The sequence below is a fragment of the Carica papaya genome, chromosome 7 (genome assembly GCF_054855325.1).
Source record: "Carica papaya isolate Zhongbai chromosome 7, ASM5485532v1, whole genome shotgun sequence".
Taxonomy (NCBI): domain Eukaryota; kingdom Viridiplantae; phylum Streptophyta; class Magnoliopsida; order Brassicales; family Caricaceae; genus Carica; species Carica papaya.
This window is the reverse complement of record NC_142315.1, coordinates 4999066-5023461: the sequence shown is the minus strand read 5'-3', so window position 1 is coordinate 5023461 and position 24396 is coordinate 4999066. Positions and strand designations below refer to the sequence as shown.

The window sequence follows — 24396 nt, the reverse complement described above, 5'->3', positions numbered from 1 at the left end:
AACAGTGAATAACTTTCGGTTCTGGCCCCATTAGCAACTTGTAATTAATTATGGATATTTTTTAAATTGTACAAAATACTGTATTATTATTATTATTAATTAGACTTCAATCCCATAACAGAAAATAAGGTGAATGATTCTTACTCAAATTAATGTCTGAAATGTTAAACTTGTTGACTACGCCTACTGGCGGTCCCCGAGTTTTCTGAAATTTTATTCGGAGATTAAAACATGTTTCAAGTACCTAGAAATATTCCAAAAAATCCAAAATCAGTGTTAGGACCCTTTTTTTGCCCATTCTAGCATGGTGGCTTCACCGTGCTCTGGCGACGGCACCGCCGCTTGTGGTGGCGGTTACCTCGGGTTGGCTGTTTTCGACCGGTTTTGTATCAATCCTTGCGAGAAAACACATTAAGAGATCTCGGTTGGTCGAAAAAAATTAAAAAAAATCAAAACTCACCGGCGGCAGGTTTCTCAGTGCAGCGGCTCTGCCGACACACCTTTGCGGTTGGGTGTTTTGCTTCGGTCAACCTGTAGAGAAGGAAATAATGATTACAATGGTGGAAGAATTACGCAGAATGGGAATCGGGAAGGGCCTTATTGGAGGCGGTTTTTGCAACTTCCTGCGGCAGTATTGTCGTACTTTGCCCGCGATTTTTGGCCAATCCACCAGTCTTTTTGCTTCGATTTGGTCATGAGAGTGTTTAAAATAGAATTTCGAGCAAATGAAATTTTTTTTACCTCTTTTGGCTATCGGAAGTGGTTCCGGCGCGGCAGTGGTAGCGATCGGCTTCCTTTTCGGCAGCTGGGTCTTCTTCTTCGGTGGGGGGGGTTTGGTGGCTAGGGTTAGGGTTTGGTGTGAAGAGGGTTGTTTATATCCGTCCCCTTTTAATTTGGACCGTTCATCGCGTTTGATCTGAACATTCCGATCGCGATTAAATAGGAAGTAGATCTAGACCGTTCATCGTTTTTAAATCTGACTCTTTGATCACGTCTGAGGAGGGAACGGATCCGGACCTTCCGTGAGCGCATGAACGAATCTGGACCGTCCGATCGCGGGCACGCGGATCGCCCGCGTGGTACGCATCAGCGTCCCTTATCACGCGGCGTGCTCCGGTTCGTCGGGGCTGCTGACTGAGCATCCTACGTGGTATAATTTTTCTACATTATGTTTTAACTCTCAGTTTCTGAATTTTCTTTCAAAAATACCCATAGACCCCAAATTTTCATCCATTTTTTTAAAAATTATTTTCAATTTCATCATCCATTTAATTTTCTTCATTTTTACTTTAATTAATAATTTAAAAAATTAAAAATTAAATTTTATAAATTAAATAAAAATTCAAAAATGTTATTTACACGTTAATTTTAAATATTTTAAAATTAATTAAGGGTATTACATTAATTGTATAGGGATGCAATTCACAATAAAATTATGTAGCTATCCTGATTAATTTGGTAAATATTTTTATTTGTAAATGCATTTAATTTATCATGTTTTATTCATTATGTTTGTGGAATAATTAATTACTATTTTGGTTATGATAAAGACCACATAAACGAAGCACATTTCTTAGCATTTCAAAAATCCCCAATCATAGAATTGCAAAATTAGGATATTTGTTAATCCATTTTAGATTTTAAAAAATTATGCTTATTTCAATAATGTGATTTATTTTATTAATTGCTCATATAATTGGCATAAAAATAAATATTTATGTACTTATTCGAAAAAGTGTTCACTTAACTGATATGGATAGATTCCTTATATAAAAGTTTTACTTCACTGTTCGGTAGAAGATATCAATTACGACAACATAACATATTAGTCCTTAAACTTAAAAAGTAAGTACCCTTTATCATCTTGTTAGAGTTCCATTATCCTTTAGCATTGCTCACATATGCCATTTCTTGTAGTATATAAATGTAATAATTAATTGTTGTCTTAAGCTTAATAAGGTGTTGGAGTACTAGCTCCAACCCCTTACTCTTTTAAGTACGAGACCACTATTTGATGTGATTAATGATACTTAAATAGTGAAAAATCTTTTAATTGGGTGTGATTAACTAGATCCAAAAAAAAAAAAAATTCTAATTTGATTAATGAGATTAAACTAACTAATTAAATTTCATAATGACAAATAATATAAGGAGTTGTCATTAATTGAAGGACCCTACCGCAAGACGAATGATTTGTAGAAAGATTTATATGATCCCGTGATTAATGATATTCTTATTGTCTTGTCGTGGATGTATTGTTGATGGTATCCATGATGCTACTGCAATATCCATCAACTTTGAAATATGAATTTTAAGTTAGAACCAATAAGTATTTCTATCTAGTTGAAATTATAAAGAATTTTGTTGGTATAAATACTTACAAAAAAAAAAGATGTGCATGTTAAGAGTACAATTATTAGAAGAAAAAAACTCGAAACAAAGCGAAATTACCAAATGCAAAGAAAAACAAATTTTGAATATTTAGTCGATGTATGAATCTTGAATTTGGAATATGAGTCGGTGTTAATCTATGTTGCAGATCAATATATTTGTAAATATTCAATATATTGTGAGCAAACAATTGAGTTTTTTCACTGCGTGGTCTAAATAATATATACTTACAAACTCTACCAAGATGTTTGAGTGCAATTAGTTCTTTAAATAGCATTACATCTAAAGAAAATAAAAATTCTCTTGGAAAATTCAGACAAATCTATGTTTAAAATGAAAATTGTGAATTACTATAAATAAAATTTGTTTAGTGGTGTTTCAAGCCACTTCTTAAATTGCAATGCAAAGGGAAACAAGACATTCAAATCTGAGGACCTCTCATTTAAAGCAAGAGTAATTGTTATACAATTATGTATGTATATACCTATAAGCTATGTTATTAGATGGAATTGAAATTAATTGATAGTAAATTTGTGCATAATAATTAGATTTTTGACAAATGGGCATGCCTGAAAAGGCTATATGATTTTAGCTTGTGGTAATAAAGTTCATATCCATAAACTTATTGGTTGCTTCTCACCATCCTGAATTTAACCCTTTCATTAAATTTTTTTTTTTTTTTTCAAATTATGGGTTTTTATAATTAGAGAAACTAAATAATAATAGGACAGTACAACGGAAAAAAAATTAAATATTTTAAAGGTACAAATAATCTAGTAAACTGAATAAATATAAATTAATATATTTTAAATTTTATTTCATAATTTTGATGAAATTAATTTAAAATAAATTAATTATATTCATAAAATCTGTTAATTTCAATTAACGTGTTTATAAAATATTTAATAAATTGGTCTAGACCTAAGTCACAAATTACGTGGTGAGTATGTCAATTATATTTTAATTAAATAATTAGTATTTTTATTATTTTTTTTATGAATATATAAATTTGAGTCATACTGTATATGATATGTATTTTTATTAAGTAAGTGTGTTTAAATATTATTCGGTTAGGTTTTTAATCCACACGTTAAGAGATTGATTTAGAAAAAAAAAAAAGAAGAAAGAGTTTCGACTTATGTCTATTTGGTTTTTCGTCTGGACCCTCGACTCTCGGTCGGGTCTATACATTCTTATAGTTAAAAGATTATGTTATTATTTATTGGGTATAAATTTAAAATAATTAATTAAAATGTATAAATAATCACTTTAAAGAAAAAACATGGTGGGGCCAATTTGAGGAGCATAAAGTGGAAATCCCTGTAAATACGGTAGGCTTAGGCGGCACAAGAGAAGGGTTCACGGGCTGTGGAAACACAAACTTGCTCCTTTCAATTTTTACTGTCTTTTAGCTACCAAACACATAATAATACCATGGTTTCTTCAAGAAACATCCATTTCCTTCTGTGTGTCTTATCAGTTTCTTTTAACTTTTTTCTTTTTAATTAAATCTATTAAGGTGTATGTTAAAATATGAAAAATTATAAAAGTATCATTATATTATGAATTTTAGGGTATACACAGAAATTAAATTTAAGACAAAAAAAGTAAAACTCAAATCCCTTCCCCCTCATTATTTTGTGTATCATTTTTATGGATTTTAGTACTCTCCATTTGGATCTTTAAATAAACAGCTTGCTATTACGTTAAATCCTAAAATTACACATTTTCTTTTCTACTTGTCAAGGTGGACAAGACAATTTGATCCTTTTAAGTTTAAGTTTTAAGTTAAAGATAAAATTGTAACTTTTTAAAAGATTTTATACAATTTTATTACGTGTGTCTGTTTTAATCTTAAGGAATTAACATTTTTTTTAATATATATATACACACACACACACACATATAGGCACTTGGCTTATTGTCGCATAAAATCCGAAATCGAACAAGGAAAAGGTTCACACTTAAGAAAGTCCAAATGGGGAGAAAACGGGAATAAAAAATATTTCTTACTCTGGACAGAATAATTAAAAGATGCAGAGAATGAAAATGATAATGAATATTTTACTATAACAAACAAAGTACCACCATTACTTCTCCGTCAGTATCATTTGAAGCCAATCTAAAATTTGCACCCGTTCTATTCTGTGACACATTTAGAACAAAGGGAATTTGGATTCAATCTAAAACCAAGGATGTTAGCAAAATCTCTATTGCAGTTGACAGTCTCATCCTTACCTATATATCACAAGACATGATACAAAAGGTGGGTGAAACATCAAAAAACCATCACCTCATGTAAACATGGAGCTTTAATTTCAATCTAAAAAGTGAGAACTGTAACTAGTGTATGTTATCCTGCCTGTCTACTTTCGATATGTATTTGTTTTCCTGTCTATATTTGACACCACCATCGACTGCAAATTCAACTAAAAAAATCTACGTGACCTAAACTAAGTTGGCCCAACAACAACTTCCAAACAAATACTCAAAGTTGCTCAAGCTGGTAACTGGAGCTTTGCACTGTTTTTCCAGCTGCCAATAAAGATGGACACAAGAAGATTGTTATCAATTATCCTACAGTAAAGAGATATTATATTAACTAGGGTGTTTTGGATTATATTACCTGATAAAATAGTAGTAGAAGAAATCTGCATATAGAGCTGTCTGAACGACACCAGAGATGCAAGCTGAGAAACAATCAAAACATGACATGTCAGTCAGAATGAATATACAATGCTGCAGTAATCAAGACAAATAGACTTTGTGATATCAGATTGACAAGATCTAAAAATTGAAGATTTATGTAATTGATAAGATATTTTAGCATTACTAAATGATTTAGGAAATAGCAATTAGTTTTAGTAGAGGAATAATTATGTGGAGACTCTAGAGATAGGCGATAAGGTGGTGGAAGGGAATGAGCATCTGAGCCAGGAGGTCAGAGATTATTTTAGCAGGTTATAGCATGAGGATTTTTAAGGGACGCCTAAACCGGACAGCATCAATTTCTGGGTTTTTGGACGAGTCAAGTAGGCTCGTCTTGGAAAGAGAATTCTTGGAAGAAGAGATTTTTGAAAGTCTTGTGTTGTGCAAAAAGAGACAAGGCACCTAGCTCGGACGTATTCAATATGAGATTCCTTCAAGAATTTTAGAACATTATGAAGAATGATATCCTAGAATTTTACCACATGATTCAAGGTCTTTTGTTAGATTCCTTAATTCATCCTCCTTGGTGTTCACTGCTAAAATTGGAGGGGCTCACAACATTAAGGACTTTAGACCCATAACCTCAGTCAGAAGCATATACAAGCTCATAGCGAAGGGCATTTACCAGGAGAATAGCCAAAGCCAAGGTTATAGATAAGGTGGTTGATGAAAGCCAACATTCTTTCGTGGGATGCAGACAAATTCTTGATATTGCATTCATTGCTAATGATGTCGTGGAGGATTTGGCACACAGAAGGAGGGAGAGAGTTCTATTTAAATTCAATATGGAAAAAAACCTATGATCATATAAATTTGGGCTTCTTGGATTACTTGCTAATGAGAATGGACTTCGGGGAGAGATGGTGTAGATGCGTTAAAGCTTGTATTACCACCACATCCTTTGCAGTAATGGTTAACAGTGGGCCCATCGTCCTTCTTCAAAGCATTTAAAGGACTTCGATAAGGTGATCCATTATCTCCCTTATTTCTCATTGTGAACATAAAAGTTTTGAATAAAATGTTGATTAGAGCCGACAAGTTAGAATTATTCAGAGGCCTCAAAGTGAGAGTGAGGGAACATGATGAAGAGGTAATTCACTTATTTTTTACAGACGATACTAAGTTATTTTGTGAGTTGGACAAAGGAATCATGTTACATCTCAGGTGCGTATTGATGGATTTCCAAACAGTTTCTGGACTTAGCATCAATTTTACAAATATGATATGATTACATTGGGATGAGACTAATACCAACTATTTGGCGACGGTTATGGGTTGTAAAGCTATAAATTGGCAATTAAACATTTGGGGTTACCGCAGGGGACCAATTTTAAAGAAGTAGGGACTTGGGATCCTGTAGTGACTAGGTTTAAAAAAATGTTAGCAGAATGGAATAGAGCTCTCCTATCTAAAGGAGGGAGACTTACACTTATCAAAAGCACAGTTAACTTATCCATTTATTATGTCCCTTCTGACTATCCCCGTGAGTGTGGCCAAGAATCTGGAAACTATCCAATGCAAATTTTTATGGGGCAATTAGGATGATAAAAGAAGATACCATTTGCTTGCCTGGGATGAGATCAAGAAGCCAATACCCAAAGGAAGGTTGGGATTACAATCACTTAAAGAGATGAATATGACCTTACACGGTAAATAGCTTTAGAGGTTTATGAATGAAGGAGCGGTATGGAGAGGAGTGATAGAATCATTATTCAGAACAATTGAGAGAGGTTGATACACAAGAGCTTTGTTAAGACCGCATGGGAAAGGGTTGAATAAAAAAATTGTCATGGGTCATGACAAGTTCCAGAAAGCATTAAGTGGAAAGTCAAGCAAAGATGACAGAGTCAGTTTGTGGCAGGACCCATGGTTAGGAGGTGGAACCCTTAGAGACTAACATCCTCAGATATTTGTCATAGCGCAACATAAAGATATCATGATCAGTTAATCATTCAGGGATATAGGGAGAGGGGAGAGAGAGTGGCAGATTATTGAGATGCGAAACCTCAACGACTTGGAGATCAATGAGTATGAGAAACTTCTCAGCACCTTAGCTCTCGTGTCCTTGGGCGGAAGTAACGACAATCCCATGTGCTATCTCACTACTAAATAGGGCCTTCTCAGTCAAATCTTTCTACAAGCATTTGACCAAGCATGAAGATAATGGTACCAGATTTCCATTTAAACAAATCTGGAAGGCTAAAGTTCCTCCTAAATTGTTTTTTTTTGCACGGAAACCGGCAGAGAATGCATTCTGACTATTGACAAATTGACGAAACATGGTAAAATTATGGTGAATGGATATTATCTCTGGAAAAAAGCTGTGGAGACTTGTAACCATGTATTTCTCTGGTGACCCAAGGTATACAACCTATGGACCACGACCTACAAACTACTAGGTGTCAATTGGGTGATGGTTGGCTTGGTTAGAGAACAATAAAAGAGCCTTTGAATGGGCAGACAACAACAATGGTTTTGACTTGATTAGGAATAGATGGTTCCGAACTCTTAAATTTTTGTTACTGAGTCATCATCTTTACTCTATTGAGGATCTAAGAGACCTAACTGACATATTGGTACATATGTAAAAATTTTGTATACGACTTGGTATGCCCTTGGAACCAATTATTAATTGTATTTTTTACTCTTTTTATTTCCAAAAAAAAACTTTAAAGAGATTGTAAAATTTTAGTGTCTATAGCATCTACATGAAAAAACTATTATGGACAAGTTCTACCGTTGATATATCATCTCATAGTTCTTTAGTGACCATCGCATATTGCTAAATGTCACTTACTGACTATAAGTCAATTTGGTTATTGATGTGATCAATCTACTCATGTTAAAATTAATCAAGTTGATTGATAAACCTGTTGATAGGTAAACGATTGAACCTAACAAGTCAAACACTTTAACCCTGTCGAATTATGAAGTGAAAATATTAAAAACTCTTATGTCTAGATGAATCTTAAAATTAACTAATGAGATTAATTAGTTTTCAATATGAAACAGTTTCATTAAAAAGGCTAACAAAACAAAGGTCGTCTAAAGTCCAATTAACTTGTTAAAGAGCTTAATTAATTTGTTAGGTTTAGGCCTAAAATTGATCAAGTGATGATCGATTAGGTTTGAACCTTAGATTAAAAATACTTAGTTGGTTTAGATCAGTTTAATATGGCACAAACAGTGATAAAAGAGTGTCTTTAGTGTAGTAGATTCAGTACCCCCTTAAATGGACCTAGATTATAATTTGTAATTAAAGGCCCACGAAAGGAATGCATGTTGGAAGATTGACAACACGCATGGCTGACCACCCTTGGAGAGAAAACCTCTCTTGAAACCGTGTGTCCTTTTGTATCCGAGATTTTAGAGATTATCAAGCTCTGTAATAATAAAAAATGCGAGATTAAATCATAATCTTAATATGATTAAGTTTATAGAATTTGTTTTAATCTCTTATTCTTCAATTTGATAAGCAAGTGATGTGATATCTGAGAGCTCCAAATCCATGTCAGAACAGGAGTCCCAGATTGAGTGGGAAAGCCACAAGGGTTGGAGCGGTCGCAGAAAAATTACCCGCAAACCCGCAGGTATGCCGGGCAGAGAACCTGCCCACGAAGGAAGGCCAGCACGCATGCGCACAGCCTGCTCTCTACCCGTGCACAAGGGGCGCACGCACACATGCCACACACGCAGGGGCACATGTCCGCAAGCCTTTTTCCCACACCGAGAGGAATTCCTACCCGCAGGAGGATTCCCGTGAGCTTGTAGGCCAATTTTCAGGTAAGCTAGATTTTCTTGAAGCCCAACTGGTGCTCCAGGCCCAAGAAGAGTCCAAGATGGACCAAGGCACCCAGTCCAAGTGGCAAAAGTCCAAGACCCGAATGCCAAAAGGCCTTACTTCCAAGAACCGGCCCAAGAATGGCTTGTCAAGCCCAATCCGAGAGGATCCAAGATGCTTGAGCCCGATTTCAGTCTTGGAAGACCAAGAAGAAGTGTGGCCGCTGCCCAAGAAGAAACCCAAAGCTCGGCCAAGCTCGGCCTTGACCCAAGCCCGCCGTGACCGAGAAAGCCCAATGAGAACAAGGCTCAGCCACATGAGAAGAAGGCTTGTTCTTGATTCTGATTTGGAAGAGGATGAAGAGCAAACCAAGACCAAAAAGAAAAAGAGCCAAGAAGGCCCCGTTAGAGGGGCAATCAGCCAAAAGAATTCTTGACCTTGAGGGACACCAAAATCGAGAGGAAGAGGGAGATTACTTGAAGGATTCCAACACCAAAAGGGATGAGACTTTTCTTCCAACTCTATCACTTCAAGTCCAACAAGAAGACACCCTCTCCATGGAAGAATCTTTGCTAGAAATTATAGACTTCAAGAAGGATGAGGATAGCCAGGAAAGAGAGAAAAGAACTCAACTTGAGGAAGGAGTCCAAGAACAACATGCATTCGGCCAAGGGAGCCTTTTCCAAGTCGAATTCCTTTTGATGAGTCCTACTTCAAATCTTGCAAAAATCCAGCAAGAATCCTACTCAAAGATCACTCAAGAAACAATAAAGAATGAAGAAAGATGAAGCCGAATGCAAGTAGAGATCCAAACTCGAGATGGAGTTCAAATTTGGCTACGAGGAATTTACAATTTTAATTATTTAATTGCTTTCATTATCCTATCTAGATAAGAATTTAATCATTTTATTGTTTTAAATTTAAGTATTTTAGCTAAATTATGTTCAAGTGTTCAAGTAGGAATATAGAATCCTAATTCTATTCATATTAGACAATTGAAGTCTATATAAAGGCTTCAACTTTAGCTTTGTAAAGACAACTTTCATATTAATAAATTTTGAAGATTCTTGAGTGTTCTTCAAGTTCTTCAAAGTTAGAGACCTTTTATAAGTCTTGTTGAGCCGAAAAGTTGGAATTGACTTATCGGTAAGCCGTAGCTTCTTTCCTTATTCTTTTGTTTTCTCTATTATCTTGTTTTTGCATGTCATATAGGTGGGTATAGATTCAAGTAGGAATGGTGAATTAGGTGGTTAAGTATTCTGATTGCATGCATTGATCAAGGTTCTGGGAGTCAAAACAATCATCTTCATTCCCTCCCGAGTCAGCAAGAAACATGAGGATTTTTCTCATTCAACTTGATTATAAATTAACTCTTCATTTGATGCCATAAATAGGTCTACGCCCTTCGGCGCTTGCACTTTTAAAGAACTAAGCAAAATGCTTTCCTAATATTGAGATTATCAGAGTTCATATAAGGTTGAGTACAAAACATTTGAGACACCTTAGTTGACGTCCTTTTCTCAAAGTAGTGGAGCTGAAAATTCTTCTGAGAAGTGACAAGGGTTTTAGCCCAGAACAAGAAGGAAGAGATTAAATCCTAATACCCAACTGACGGCCACCAAGAATGAAGAAAATTCTCCAAGGCACTTTATATTTCTCCCTAGGGTTTCTCCTAAAGCTCTCAATTACAAGGTAGATCTTAGTCTTTCAATTTAATTACGCTATGAAGAATATATGCATGAACTCATAAATGCATGGTCATCTTACTAAAATGCATGCCTATGCCAAGACTAAAAGCTAACTTAATTTGATGTAATCAAACTCAAACAAAGATTAGGAAAATTTTTTGAATTGAACTGCATATAACTTGGCATGAATTTTTTACTTGCACCTCCCCCATCCCTCCCTCCCTCTATACATGTGGGCATGTGTTCTGCATGTCTGTTTAATTGAATCAGCATGCTGCCTGGATAATTTCTTAACAGCTCCTCTCCTTGTTGCTTGTTCCACCTATATCCTTGTTCATCACCTTTATCTTTGGGCCTTAAAATACCTCTGTTTATTATCTCCTATTTATTTACTATTCGTTATTTTAGTCTACATAATATTGTTATCTAAAATGGACAGCCCTATGTCAATTGATACATCTCTAGACGGAACTTACATATCCACCGCGTAAAATGCTGCTCTGTGAAATACCGGTAGATCCAGTTGAGAATGTAGAAAGCACGGTAGGCCCTGCAAGATCAATTACACAACCAAATAAGTTAAACTCACAGTTCACACCCTTGACGCATTTACATCTAACCATAAATAATTTTTATGGAGAATGAACAAATAAGTAATTAAAACTATTTCAAAAAGCATGAAAGTAAAACCCTGAATAAATGCTTAGCTTAGCTCTGTGCAACATGCAGTTAAATGCTTCCATATTAATAGGAAAAGAGAACAAAAGGTCACATAGCAAAAGATCATGTCATTTCAGTATCCAACTAGCAAAAGCCACTGCCACCACTGTTTTACAAAGCATCCATCATCATGAGCTTAACAAGAAGCCATCTTAACAAGTTCTTTTCCGTAAAAGCTTTCTAAAAAACAAATGAACCTAGGTTCATTTGTCCTGCAAGGAAACTCAATCATTTTCCATAGATGAAAGGGAGCTTCAACTAATTTAATTTAGAAGAATGGACATTCTAAGAATTTAAGCATTTTAATTTTACCATTTAAGCAAGTCTGTTAAGAATATAAGAGGATACTTTCTTCAATACTCTTTTCCTATTTAGTTTGTTATCCAGATTCCAACTTTTCCTTTTCTTATTCTAAGGATCCAAATACATTTAATTAAAGATATGTATATATATGTATCATTTAGTGGTGTTTGTTAAGAGTATATGGTGATACTTTCTTCTATAGTTTTCTTTTAGTTAGTTACCCGTATTGTTAGCATTCCTTTTCTTGTTGTCTCAATAAATGCCCATGTAGAGAAATTCCTTCCAAACAGATAAGAAATAAATTCATAGTATTTTATTCAACATGATATCGATGTTGTCCTAGGTGCTCTACCAATCAAATCACAAAAGTATAACCATCTTTGACACAATGATTCATGGGGCACTTTCTATCTTGACCACCTCAACCATCATCCAACACAACTACCTCAGACCTCATCCAAATGAACAAGCTAGATTTGACAATACTGATATCATGAGAGAGGATTGAGGCTAAAATGAGGAGATATCTTGGGAAGGAGGTAGTAAGGAGCACATATATCATTTAGTTAGGTGGGAGGTGAGTATCACTCCAAATGTTCTGGGGGTCTGGGTACTGGAAATCTAAGATCAAAGAATATTTCTCTAGAAATGGCTACGGCGCTTTCCTCGTGAACCAAACTCTTTATAGCATAAGGTGATAAACAGTATTCATGGAAGTGACAGGGGAGGGTGATGTCCTTGCAGGAAGATCCATTACTCACCGGAGTCCTCAGAAAGCCATTTCCCAAATCCACCCTTTGTTCAACCCAGTCACCCAACATAAATGGGAAATGGTGCTCGGACACCTTTTTAGGAGGACTTATGACTGGGGGAACATCTACTTGCTAAAAAATTCCCGAAGCTATACTAGTCTACCAAAACAGGACCCATATCTCTTGCTTTACTGTGAATACTTTGGAAATTTCACTTTAACCAAAACCTTTATGATAGGGAGACTTCTGATTTTTCTGCATTACTCAACATGCTAGAATTCATATATATGTCTCTGCAACCAGATAACCATGTTTGGACCCTTCAACCTTCTAACCTGTTCACGTGTATAACCTTATCTCATTAGTACCCAGTGCTATAAACGTTCATATTGCCAAAGCTTTTGGAAAAGAGCTAGATTTCCTTTGATGGTGTTTTGGTTAGACTGCTATTAACCAAAGGCTTAACGCCAATAACTTGCTTCAAATCTATCACCCTTACTATGCCTTGTTTCCTGATGTTGTGTTATGTGCTGTAGAGATGGTGAGATCATTTCCACTTATTCCTACACTACTCTACAGCTTGGAAAATGTGCACTGACAGTTTGAATAAGTTTGGCCTGGTTTGGGCAGTGTCCCAACTATGGATAACTTCTTCAAATCCTTTAGTTGGGGGGGGTGGTGTTAAAAGAGAGACAAAGATGCTTTGGCAATGTGCTATTTTTGCTATTCTTTGGTATATGGCTTGCAAGAAATAGCCAGATCATCTGAGACCGGACGATGTCATCCTACAAGCTCAGTGGGGTCATGGCTTCTCTTTGGGCAAAATCACATGGCTACTTCCCGAATAACAGCATTATGGAGCTCCATCATAATTGGAATGTCTTATTTGCCATTTTTATAATTTTTTCTTCTTCTACTTAATAAAGTTCCTGCTTTTATCTCCCAAAAAAAAAACCACACACATGCAGTATTAATATAATGGAAACAGGTATCCTTGAAGGAAGTTGGGAAAAGAAGTAGATAAACTTCAACAAAAAGAGGTAGTTCCATACTTACTAAAAGTTTTTAGCACATAGGACCAAATTATTGTTTCCATCTTGCCGACAAATTCATAGGCACCAATGCACTGCCACATCTATATTGCCTTCGCTTATTGAAGGTTTACATATTTTCTCATCTTTCCTTGCACAAATAAAAGTGGGTACACATTAAAAAGACTTGATTTCGTGGAATTATGTAGAACTTAAAATTTATGTATCCTCTTGCTATCAAATCAATTTCAGCATTATCAGTAATGACTACAAGCAAAGATTTCATCAGTCACCTTACCCGACAAGATACATCTTTAATGGATTTAACCCATTCCATGAAACCACTGCTCTTAAAACTGGTGCATAACAGATTATTATAGATTACCTGAATATATTAGGAACCATAATTCTATTAGATATATAAAACTATTATACCATTTAAGACTATTATTATAGTTTTTATTACATTAGGATTTTATTTTTTTTAGTATTTAATTTTTTATTTGCATTAATAGTATTATTCCTAATCTTATGGGTATTAGTATTTCTCATCTTATTAGGACTAGTATTTCTAATCTTATTAGTTTTAATATGTTCTTGTCAAGTAACGCATTCTGACTATAGATCAGCTGATGAAGAGGGGAAGAATTTGGGTGAATAGATGCTACGTGTAAGAATGCAGGCAAATCATGGAATCACATTCTACTCTTGTGCCCAATGGTCTATAATTTTCTGGGTTATATGGAACGAAAGAAACAATAGAGTTTTTAATAGGAAAGAAGTTGATTTTGTTACTATTAAAGATAAATAGTTTCATTATTTTCGCTCTGTTGTATTACAACACAATTTTGATAGTTGAAAGATTTTGTTTCCATTATAGATATACTTGACCTGTAAATCTTTCATACAGGGGTGGCACCTTCTTGGCGCAAACACATCAATATAATCATTATACTTTTATCTAAAAAAAAAAGGGGATCACTTGGCTTATTGCAGGGTTAGTTGAGATTTTTATTTGGGCTTGGGAAGACATATGTAAAAAGAAAAAATTTGTTAACCTCTTTCTTTTGACTATCTTTTGGGTGATCTGAAAAAAGATGAACAGTAGAGTTTTTGAAAAGGTGGAATGGGAGATTTGTAAAATTAAAGATGGTTGGTTTCATTATTTTGGATCTCTTTTCTTGAGTATGACATTTCTAGGGTGACGGATTTTGGTTGTATAGTTGACACTTTAACAGAATTGTAAATATCTTGTACATGGGTGGTACTCTCTTGGTAGCGTTGATTCTTTGATATATTTTTTACAATTGTATCTTCAAAAAATATTTCCTACTCAAATCCTCTTCGAGAAGGACCCACTTAACGCTCTATAAGTATCTTTGTACTCTCCTTAAGATTACTATTCAATTATTCAATAAAATATTCTTATGAGTTTCTCAATTTTTCAGTTGCATGTTGTAATCAAACTTTTAAATATGATACTTAAGATTTCTTAGATGTGAAGTCTGAGGTACATTGTGCACATGTTTAAGCAACCTTAAACATGATGGCGAGATATTTATCCCCAAATCCCTAACTGGTCAAAGTATCAACAATTTCTCCTATATGAAAAACATCAAATAGTCATTTGAGTTTCGTTAAGGGATACTTAGACTACGAATTACTATGTGAAACCATGTTCCTTTACTAAAATAAATAATATCACACCAAAAGATATCACCCATAAAAACTCCTATTTAAATTATAGCCACAAAGAGAACCTTCTTGAAGTTTTCACTAGATCACCTAAACAACTAACCCAAATAAGAAATGGAAATAAAATATTAGAAATAGAAGCAATAACTTAGCAAGGATCGGTAAGAATCATTCGCCAAAAACAACCCCAACTATTGGTTGGGGCTCGTGTCGATGATCGACAATGCATGAGTCCAAGAAGTGGTAATGAGGCCAATGGTGGAGAGCTCGGTAAGAGCCGATGACTCTATCCTAGGAGCAAACTCGCCACGATAAAATCCTAGCAAAGGCATCTTTTGCTTTCTGTTTCCTAGGGTTCAGGAGTGGAGATGAGTATGATTTCTTTATCTAACCATAATCTAATACTAAAACTAGAAATACAAAAGATTTATATTCAGACCATGAACTGAAAATATGGATAGCTATATATAATTCTAACAAAGTCAAACCACTTTAAATCTTCAATAAAGAACAATCAATTCTCATATGTAACAAGGTGGAAATAGAAACAAGATGCTTCCAGGTCACCCGTCTGTTGTCTTTGTTTGGATGGCAGAGTATTTAGGTGGCATCAAGTACATTTTTTAACTGGAGTTACACATTTTCGAATCAGAGAATTTAAGGGCTGAGAGCAAGGAATAGCTTTATTTCTTGATTTACAACAACACTTAACAATGATTTTCAAAAATCTCAAACTTCCGTCGCAAGCTATTAGTTATATTCCAAATGAAGAAAAATGCATACCCAAGAAAGAAAACATATTGTCCTGTTAAATTGTCCACGTTTCCACTTCGTTGCAGCAAAACTAACTGGGGAAGAATCGCAATTGCCTCCAAGTATATTGAAAACGCCCAGAAGATCTAAACAATAGATTGAGATTAGTTTGAATAAATGAGGAAATACCACATGAAGATGAGCCTGTTTAAAACTAACAGGATATTAAGAATTTACAAACAAGAAATATAGTTTCTTCTCAAATAGGCAGGCCTACAATGATGAGGAACTCTAATCCAAAATTACAATCATAACTAACCCAATAGAAGCAATAAACAAATATCATAATACTGATTCTAAACAACACTGCAACAACCAACTCAAAACAGCATTCACCATGGTTTGGATCTATCAGCCACATTCAGGAAAAAGAAAATTTTCGTTCAAATAGTTCAAACTAGATGCAAAGCCTCCTCCTAAAAGAAGCTATATGTAAAACTTGCAGGTCAACTTATAAGTTTCTGAATAAACCCCCTACTTTTGTTAAGGACTTCTAATGCCAAAGGATTCAAGACCATATCCTAAGAAATCGTGTTTTCCTTGAGAGAAATAAATTAATACAACTAAGAAATTCAAAAAAAAAAAAGAAAGAAAAGAAAGTTATGTGCATAAGAAAGAACAAAAATATTAAAGTAAATAAAATATCACTATCCGTTGCATAAGAAATAAAGTACCCCAAGTAAATATATTTTTTATAATTGGCGAACTACCATTCTCCAGGCAGGCACCAAGGTGGTGCCATCCACATACAAAGTGCACCAAGTGATATTCAAATCTCTAAACAGTACACCTATGTCCAATCTCAACATATGAGTTCAACTATTTGCAAACCATTGACCAAGCCAGAACCTGATTTGGTTACAACTGTGGACCTTAAACTGTGAGGCCTAAAAATTTATTCCAGCTTCTCCAAGTCCAAATCCACTGGCTGCAAAAGGCATCCCTCCCAATCTTGGAGCTCCAACCATTCTAAGCAAACCCCAATTTAGCCCAAATTATTTTCCACCACAGGGACTCTCTAAAGGGCAGGAAACGCCGCCACCATTTACCCAATAAGGCTTGACTAAAAACTGCCAAAGACTGGACACTTGCCTCTTTTTTTCGGAGCAGCTTTTTCACATAGCACACAAGTGCTACTTCCTACACTCCTTGGTATTTTCCTCATAAGAAATGGCAGTGAAACTAGAATAGTGGCATCTAGACGTGACAAAAACCTGCCACAGAGGTGAAATTCTTCAAACAACTTCAAGCCACTCAGACCATGTAGAACTGGAGCCCTCCCACATATACCAGCCTTAATTCGCACCACTCATGCTCAACCCTGCACCATCAGATCGCCACCTTCAAGCACACATCTCAGCACACTGTTTGCGGATCTGCAATCCCATTGTCAGATGAGCCGTTACTGAAACTTCAACACCCTTCAGAAACCAGAGACTGGAGCATGGACCCCTTGTGGATGTACCCACAAGTGGAAACCGTGAAATCTGCTTTGTTAGGATGGTTTCTTAGAACCAAGTTTGAACAAACTGATCCAGCCTCTTCCAAGCTGGCTTTTCAATTCTCAAACTGGTTTGCAAGTAATTCGATACAGTCTCTTTAATTTTTAACAATCAGTTTCATCAAATTCGCAATCTAACATTGGAAAAATCTTGAACATGTGGAATATTGATGATAGACTCAGTAATTGTTTCTTGGCTGTAGTTCAACACAACCTTGTAGTCAAAGTTGACGAAGATCAAAAACATTCTCCAATATTCCAGACTCTACTCTATTGTGGAAATGGAAGTAATTTATGAGGCTTGTTGCAGACCCTTGTTTCAAGCTCTACAGTTGAATGGCTCAATCTTTTAATACAATCACATCTGCAGATGTACAGACTAGCTTGGATCTAAGTACTTCAGTAACTTGGCAATGTCTTTTCCCGTTTGTTATAGTGCCTAAAATGGTTCAATCTTCTGTGAGGTAATTCCAAACATGCCCTCACAAATTCTCTAGGTTCAGCATGACAATATAGATCAACATGTTTAACATCACAAGAGTACCAACATTCATCATAGTATATTTGGTACGGAAGAGTTTAGTTTTGAAACCTATGGTTATAGCATAAATGCATAAATATTATTGAGAAAGAAGGCAACAGTCAATAAAAATGATAAAAAGATGAAGCCCATTGGAGCTTAGAAACAAGAAGAACTAATCACCGACTATGTGAAGCAGCAGCGGCGGACAGAGAGATACGCAGGGAAAGACATGCAAGGGGGCAGCGACAATGCTGTGTGGACAAAACCTAGACATGCAGCTGGAGGAATCTGGAGGCATGGATGAGGCACGACTATGTGGAGCAGCGGCAGCGGACAGAGAGATATAGACAGGGAAGACATGCAAGAGGGCAGCGACTGTGCTGTGTGGACAAAACCTAGACGTGCAGCTGGAGGAATCTGGAGGCATGGATGAGGCGCAACCAAGAAGCTGGAACTGCAAATGAAGGCCGGTTTTGGTGGCTGGTGGCCTGCTGCTTTAGTGATGGAGTGAGGCGGCAATGAAGGCTAACCTCCTAGGTTTTCTTATTGCAGCAGCGAAGGCTGAATAAGGTTTGTAAAAGAGGCCTAGAGTTTTTTTCCTAGAGCTCTTATACAATGTGGAGAATGAAGTATGTCTGTTATTGAAATATGAGGAACCTATTTATATAAGTTTACATGAGCAATAAAAGAAAATATACTTAATAACAATGAGATGATTATGTTATTAATATACCATTTACCTTACACTTTACACTTCTCAATAAAATCAAACACTTAATCGACCTGAAAATTGTTAAAATTATCCCTTTAACAAATATGGGAGCCCCTCAAATTTTTTTACGACATCTAGAGGGTTGAGGCAAGGGGATCCTCTTTCTTCCTTCCTTTTCATTATTGTGATGGAATCCCTCAATGGGCTACTAGTTAGGGCAAATGCTCTTTTGCTGTTGAGTGGTGTCCCGGTTGGTAGGGGTGATATCAGCATGGTGGTAACTCATTTATTTTTCGCTGACGATACTTTAATCTTTTGTAAACCCGATCTGAAAAATCTTCTACATTTGAGATGTATCCTCCTATGCTTTCAAGCAGTTTCGGGGCTCAAAATAAACCTCAACAAATCTGAATTAGCCAGAATTGGAGGCAGCAGTGATGCAGGTCCTTTTGCTAGAGTTTTGGGATGTAAAAAGTAAAATTTCCTCTCAAAAATCTTGGCGTTCCATTGGGGGCAAAATATAAGAACCCCTCTACTTGGGAACCAATCATTAATATGTTTGAAAATAAGCTTGCATGTTGGAAAAGAGGTTTTTTGTCAAAAGGTAGAAGATATACTCTCATCAAGAGCACTTTGACCAATTTACCAATCTATTACTTATTTACAATAACTAAACCGATGGTGACTAAAAGGTTGGAAAGTATTCAATGCAAGTTTTTGTGGGGCGATGGTTTGGAGGATCGTAAATATCACTTAATCAATTGGAATGATATCAAATTACCGCTTGATCTTGGGGGATTGGGATTGAATGAGGCCCTTCAAGGTAAATGGCTTTGGAGATATTGGGGGGAAGAAAATCATCTTTGGAGAAGGATTGTTGAAGCAAGATGGAATGAGCACTTGCATGGCAATAGTGATGGCAGAATCAAAATTCCACATGGGCGTGGGTTATAGAGGAAAATATTAATGTTGAGGAAACCTTTCCAGCAGTGTATTAACTGGAAAATTGGTAGAAGCAACAGTATTAATTTGTGGGAGGATGATTGGGTTGGTTATGGGTGTCTAAGGAGGGGTTTTCCAAGAATTTTTAATATTGCTCAATCGACTATGATGACTGTTAAGGAGGCCTACAGTGTCTTGAATGGTAATATTGTCTGGTGTATCAATTTAAAACGGAATTTCAATGATTGGGAGATTAAAGAGTTTGAAGATCTTCTGAAGTGTCTCAAGGCACAGCATATGTCTGATAGGGACGATCAGATTGTTTAGAAGTTGGAAAAGAATGGAAAATTCTCTGTGTCTTCTTTAAACAATTATTTATGTGATATGGGAGCTGTGAATAGACTGGTATTTCCAGCAAAACTATTCTGGAAAACCAATATTCCACCCAGAATTGCTTTTTTTGTGTGGGAGGCATGCTGGGAAAGAATTTTAACCATGAACAGATTGAAAATCATGGGCAGAATCATTGTTAACGGGTGTAACTACTGTCTTAAGGCAGAGGAGACGTGTAACCACCTACTGTTATGGTGTCCCACTTCATATAATTTATGATGTATGATTTATGGTTTATTAGGAATTAACTGGGTGGGTCATTTCGGGTTCGGTCGAGAGGGAGATTTGGGCATGGGATAGTTCTTATGTAAAAGAAGTATAAAAAACATTATTCCTTTAACTGTTTTTTGGGTCATTTGGAAAGAACGAAATATGAGAGCTTTTGATAGCGATGAAAGTTGTATTAATAGACTAGTAGATAGGTGGATATACTTATTTGGGTCGATTATACTTAGTCATGATATCACTAGTGATGTGGATTTTGGGGATGTCATTGACATCTATGTAAATGCTTTTATACATGGGGTGGTACCCCCGTCTTTTTGGTAGCATGATTAATACATATTTTACACTTTTTATTTCAAAAAAAAAAATTATCCCTTCAATATTTTTGTGGGCCATTTGCAAAGAAAAGAATAAGAGAGCGTTTGATGGTATTGAGAGAGATATTAATAGACTAAGAGAGTTATACTTTAATTATTTTGGAAACATTGTGTTGCGTCATGACATCATTAGAGATGAGGATTTTGCAGATGTTATTGTCACCCTAACAACTTTGTAAATTTGTAAATGGGTGGTACCCCCATTGTTGGTACCCTATTAATATGTATTTACACTTTTTATCTCAAAAAAAAATGTGATACTTTAAAAAATTTTATTTCAATATCTAAGAAACTCTACTTCTGGTATCTAGATTTTATCCTGAAATCTCTAAGTAGGCAAGTAAACATCAATCTATCCTACATTACTACAATACCTCCATGTAAGAGAAACCACCAGAACAAACCAAAGAAAGGACTACAGTTCAGTTGCCTACCTCCAAGATCCTGTGTACATCTTGCTGGACAGAAGAAAAGAAGATGAAGAAGAAGAAATCAGTCTGTGCCTAGTCACGAGATCTGGATCCCCCAAGCAACATCCAAAGAGCTTGAATGGGAAGAACTGCGTTCTTGCTTTTCGACCTCTCCACCATAACCCACTTTCCTTTGTATTAAAACAGATCCTGGGTTTTGACAAACCTGGTCTGACCTATAAAGGGGCCATTCCCCTCAATTTATTTTTTGAAATTTCAAGTCCTATTCAAATATCCCTTTTTTAGCATAAGAACCTTAATAGAGAGCCCTTCTCAGCACAAGAACCCTAATGATCTCAGCAAACAAATTGCAGATTAGCTCACACACATCTAACACCTAGACTGATAATCTCATTTCACCTCACAGTGCAGACAGCAGATGTCACAGAATAGAGGTGGAAATGCCGGCAAAAGTCCCTTAGGTGGAACATTCAGCAACTGTGCAACTTTTATGATGGCATCTGGTGTATAAGACAGAGATCAAGTTCTTAACTTCTAGATAATCCTTCCCCCAAACCTCCCTAAACGAGAACAAGAGGTGCCACCATCCATCAACCTCCATGCTTTCAAGGAAATAAATCATCTCGACCCAATTACTTGTATGCACTGTAAGACCAGGTACCAGCTTCTAACCCAACACCTACTTCCCTTCACTAAATGAATTTGTGCAAGTCTTTGAGAAGCGATCCGACTTCTACACCAAACTAAAGCGATAGAGGGCATAACCTCTCTAAGAAATTAGAATTCTACTTACCAGCATAGACGTGGATGCCGATGCCATTTCACTTACCTTATGTAATAGTGGTTAACAAGCAATCAACATTGTGAACAAAAGGTACAACATGAATAAAGACCAGCAGAAATCTTCAACCACAGCAGATTAGAAGATTGGCCAATTTTCATGTGAAACTGAAAAATACTGTCACAACAGTTTGATTATTCAGATTGAACTAAAACAAGAATGAGAGCAACAATTAGAGATGGGAGTGAAAGCTCCTAAAGCAATTCTAGGCCTTTCAAGGAGTCAAAGATCAGTTGCTGCTCATTGCTCAAGGGTAGCTAAAATATTTAAAAAAAAAAAAAGAAGAATACATTTTTTCGGTCAAGGTTCAGCAAAGAATATATGGGCAAACAAATAATAGGAAGAAAATAATAAGGCACAGGTGCTCTTTAAATACAAATGATTAAATAGATAAGAATAGCTAAAACACTTAGGGTTAGTATTGAACCGAAAACCAGAGTCTTAAGTGAGGTCTCTCATTAAAATATATAAATCCAAGGGAGGATAACCAGCTCATCCGTTGTTCTCTCCTCTACACTCTCTTCACTCTAAATACTTTCATCTCCTCTTTTCTCCCTCCCATCTTTATCCTTTTGTCTCCTGCCCCTCCAAACTCCAAGAAAAAGCATTAGCTAAAACCATACTATTTGATTATACAAGGGACGCAAAAAAACACAAAGCAGGATGGGTCATTATGCCTAAATAAGTGAAATACTTATTAACAGAAGGAGCAGAAACTTCCAGCATCCATCATTGCTCAATGGCCTAGTAACCGGAAACATACTACTAATAAGGTTCTCAAAGGGCAGAAGCATAATCAACACTCTCATAATTCTCTTTAAAAAAAGAAAGAAATCATGAAATGGAGCAAGCTCCTTATTTTAAATTAAGTAGTGCAGACCTCTTGAAATGTGAACTTCTCATTCAAAAGAAGCGCCAAAGCAAAGCATCCTCCTACAAGGAAGTAATGGCGAAATGTGTCAAGGTCCTTATCATATGACCGCTTCACAACTCGGTTCATTCGCATGCACCAAACAATGGCCAGAGAACTCCCAATGAACACCAGCTTCATCACAGTGTTATACACAGAAATAAAGTCCGTGAACAGATCCAAATATCGTGTCAGAAATACAAGCGCATAAAGCTCCTGAGTCTTCAGAGAAATCCCTATCCAATTGAAGGAAAAAAAACAACAATAAAAAATGCTGTCTATATGTCAAATATAAACATTTAGAACTTAAAGAAGCTTTGCTAGAAACATAATTATTCTGCTTGTTTCGTTAATAATTGAAAGATAAAAGGAGAGATGTAAGGAATTTTTATTATGCGAATTACACCCCGAAAACGAAAATCACTCACTCAAATGAGCCAACTTGAGTTTTTATGAACCTCAAGCTATATTCTTCTGCTCATTTGTCATTAACAAACAAGAACAACCCTAATGTTCCATTTGGTAGCGAACAAAACATGCAAGAACATAAACAAAATCAGGCAAACAGTTCAATTCTTAAAATCAATCAAATGTTAGGCGTCATAAAAAGGAAAATCCGAAATAAAAAAAAAGGACGTGAAATTCACTCAGAGTCTAAAAAACAGCCTTTAACTTCAGTAAACATCGAAAACCACAATTAGGGAAGAAAAAAAGGAGAGAGAAAAAAAAAAGAAAAAAGCAACGAGATTATATTCTCCTGGAGCAAACAAAAATGAGGTTACCAGCGCAAGATTTGGTGGCATATATCTTGAGGAGGAGAATTAAGATACTGATCAAGTGAGTCATATCACCCGCGAATCTGAAGATATTCATGGTATTCAGTGGCAGTGAATATTAAAAAAAAATGCCAAAGAAAAAAAATGGCAGCTGATTTTCTCTTTTGATCCCTAGATTTCCGAAAAGAGAAACTCGGAAATTCGAAACCGTAGCAACAGCAGACGACTTGGGTTTTCTACAGAGGTAGAGGTTGGGGAAGGAAGGAAGGAAGGAAGGAGGGGTGACGTGGCACTTCGAAACAGCATCTGCCTATTTATTCGTTTGCTTGACGTGGCGCGCTGGAAATTCAGGAGCGTGGAGTTGGGAAGGAGAACCTCGTAGTTCGGCGGTCATTTCTGACCTCAGAGATCCTGTGACATGTTATTAAAAAAAAATATAATATCTAATTTATTATTTGTATTAAATTCTTCAGATAATTTAATTAAATAAATAGTTCATGTTTTCAACTTATATAAAATATGTGCTTCGAATAAAAAACTTTACTAACGTTAATTATTAAAACGTAAAATAGTATTTCGCATATTTACTGATTTTATTAAGAGGTGTCAAAACTATCTCATACAATATTAATTATTTTTAAAAATTAATAAAATTTTATTTGACAGCCTAAATACATATAGAGAGAGTCATCAATACAGTGACTTTCATGAAAATAGTAAATAAAGTATAAAAATTTGAAGTAAAATTGAAGCATGAGTTTGATCTAATAACATTTATATTTATATTTATAAATAAAATAGATGTAAATCGAGTATGATATGAAGCTATTTGACATTTTGATAGATCTATTATTTGCTCGACTAAAGTAAAAATTGAATATC

The 24396-nt window shown here is 35.6% G+C and overlaps 1 protein-coding gene across 4 annotated transcripts; it reads right to left on the bottom strand.

Annotated features, from left to right (window-relative positions):
* Nucleotides 1-4435: 4435 nt before the first annotated feature.
* Nucleotides 4436-23922, bottom strand: ERD2 (ER lumen protein retaining receptor family protein). 4 transcript variants are annotated; one of them, XM_022052096.2, is made up of 6 exons: nucleotides 23521-23920; nucleotides 22709-22974; nucleotides 15854-15969; nucleotides 11046-11119; nucleotides 5018-5081; nucleotides 4436-4926 (listed from the first exon to the last, which is right to left on the bottom strand). In XM_022052096.2, the coding sequence occupies exons 1-6, from the start codon at nucleotides 23609-23611 to the stop codon at nucleotides 4890-4892; spliced, it is 648 nt and encodes a 215-aa protein (XP_021907788.1). In that variant the 5' UTR covers nucleotides 23612-23920; the 3' UTR covers nucleotides 4436-4889. The 4 variants fall into 4 exon arrangements, 2 of the variants coding, with proteins under 2 accessions (XP_021907788.1, XP_021907789.1); XM_022052097.2 differs by lacking the exon at nucleotides 23521-23920 and adding an exon at nucleotides 23167-23444; XR_015813208.1 differs by lacking the exon at nucleotides 4436-4926 and adding an exon at nucleotides 13397-13526 and having other exon boundaries at nucleotides 5017-5081; nucleotides 23521-23922.
* Between the last annotated feature and the right edge of the window lie 474 nt (nucleotides 23923-24396).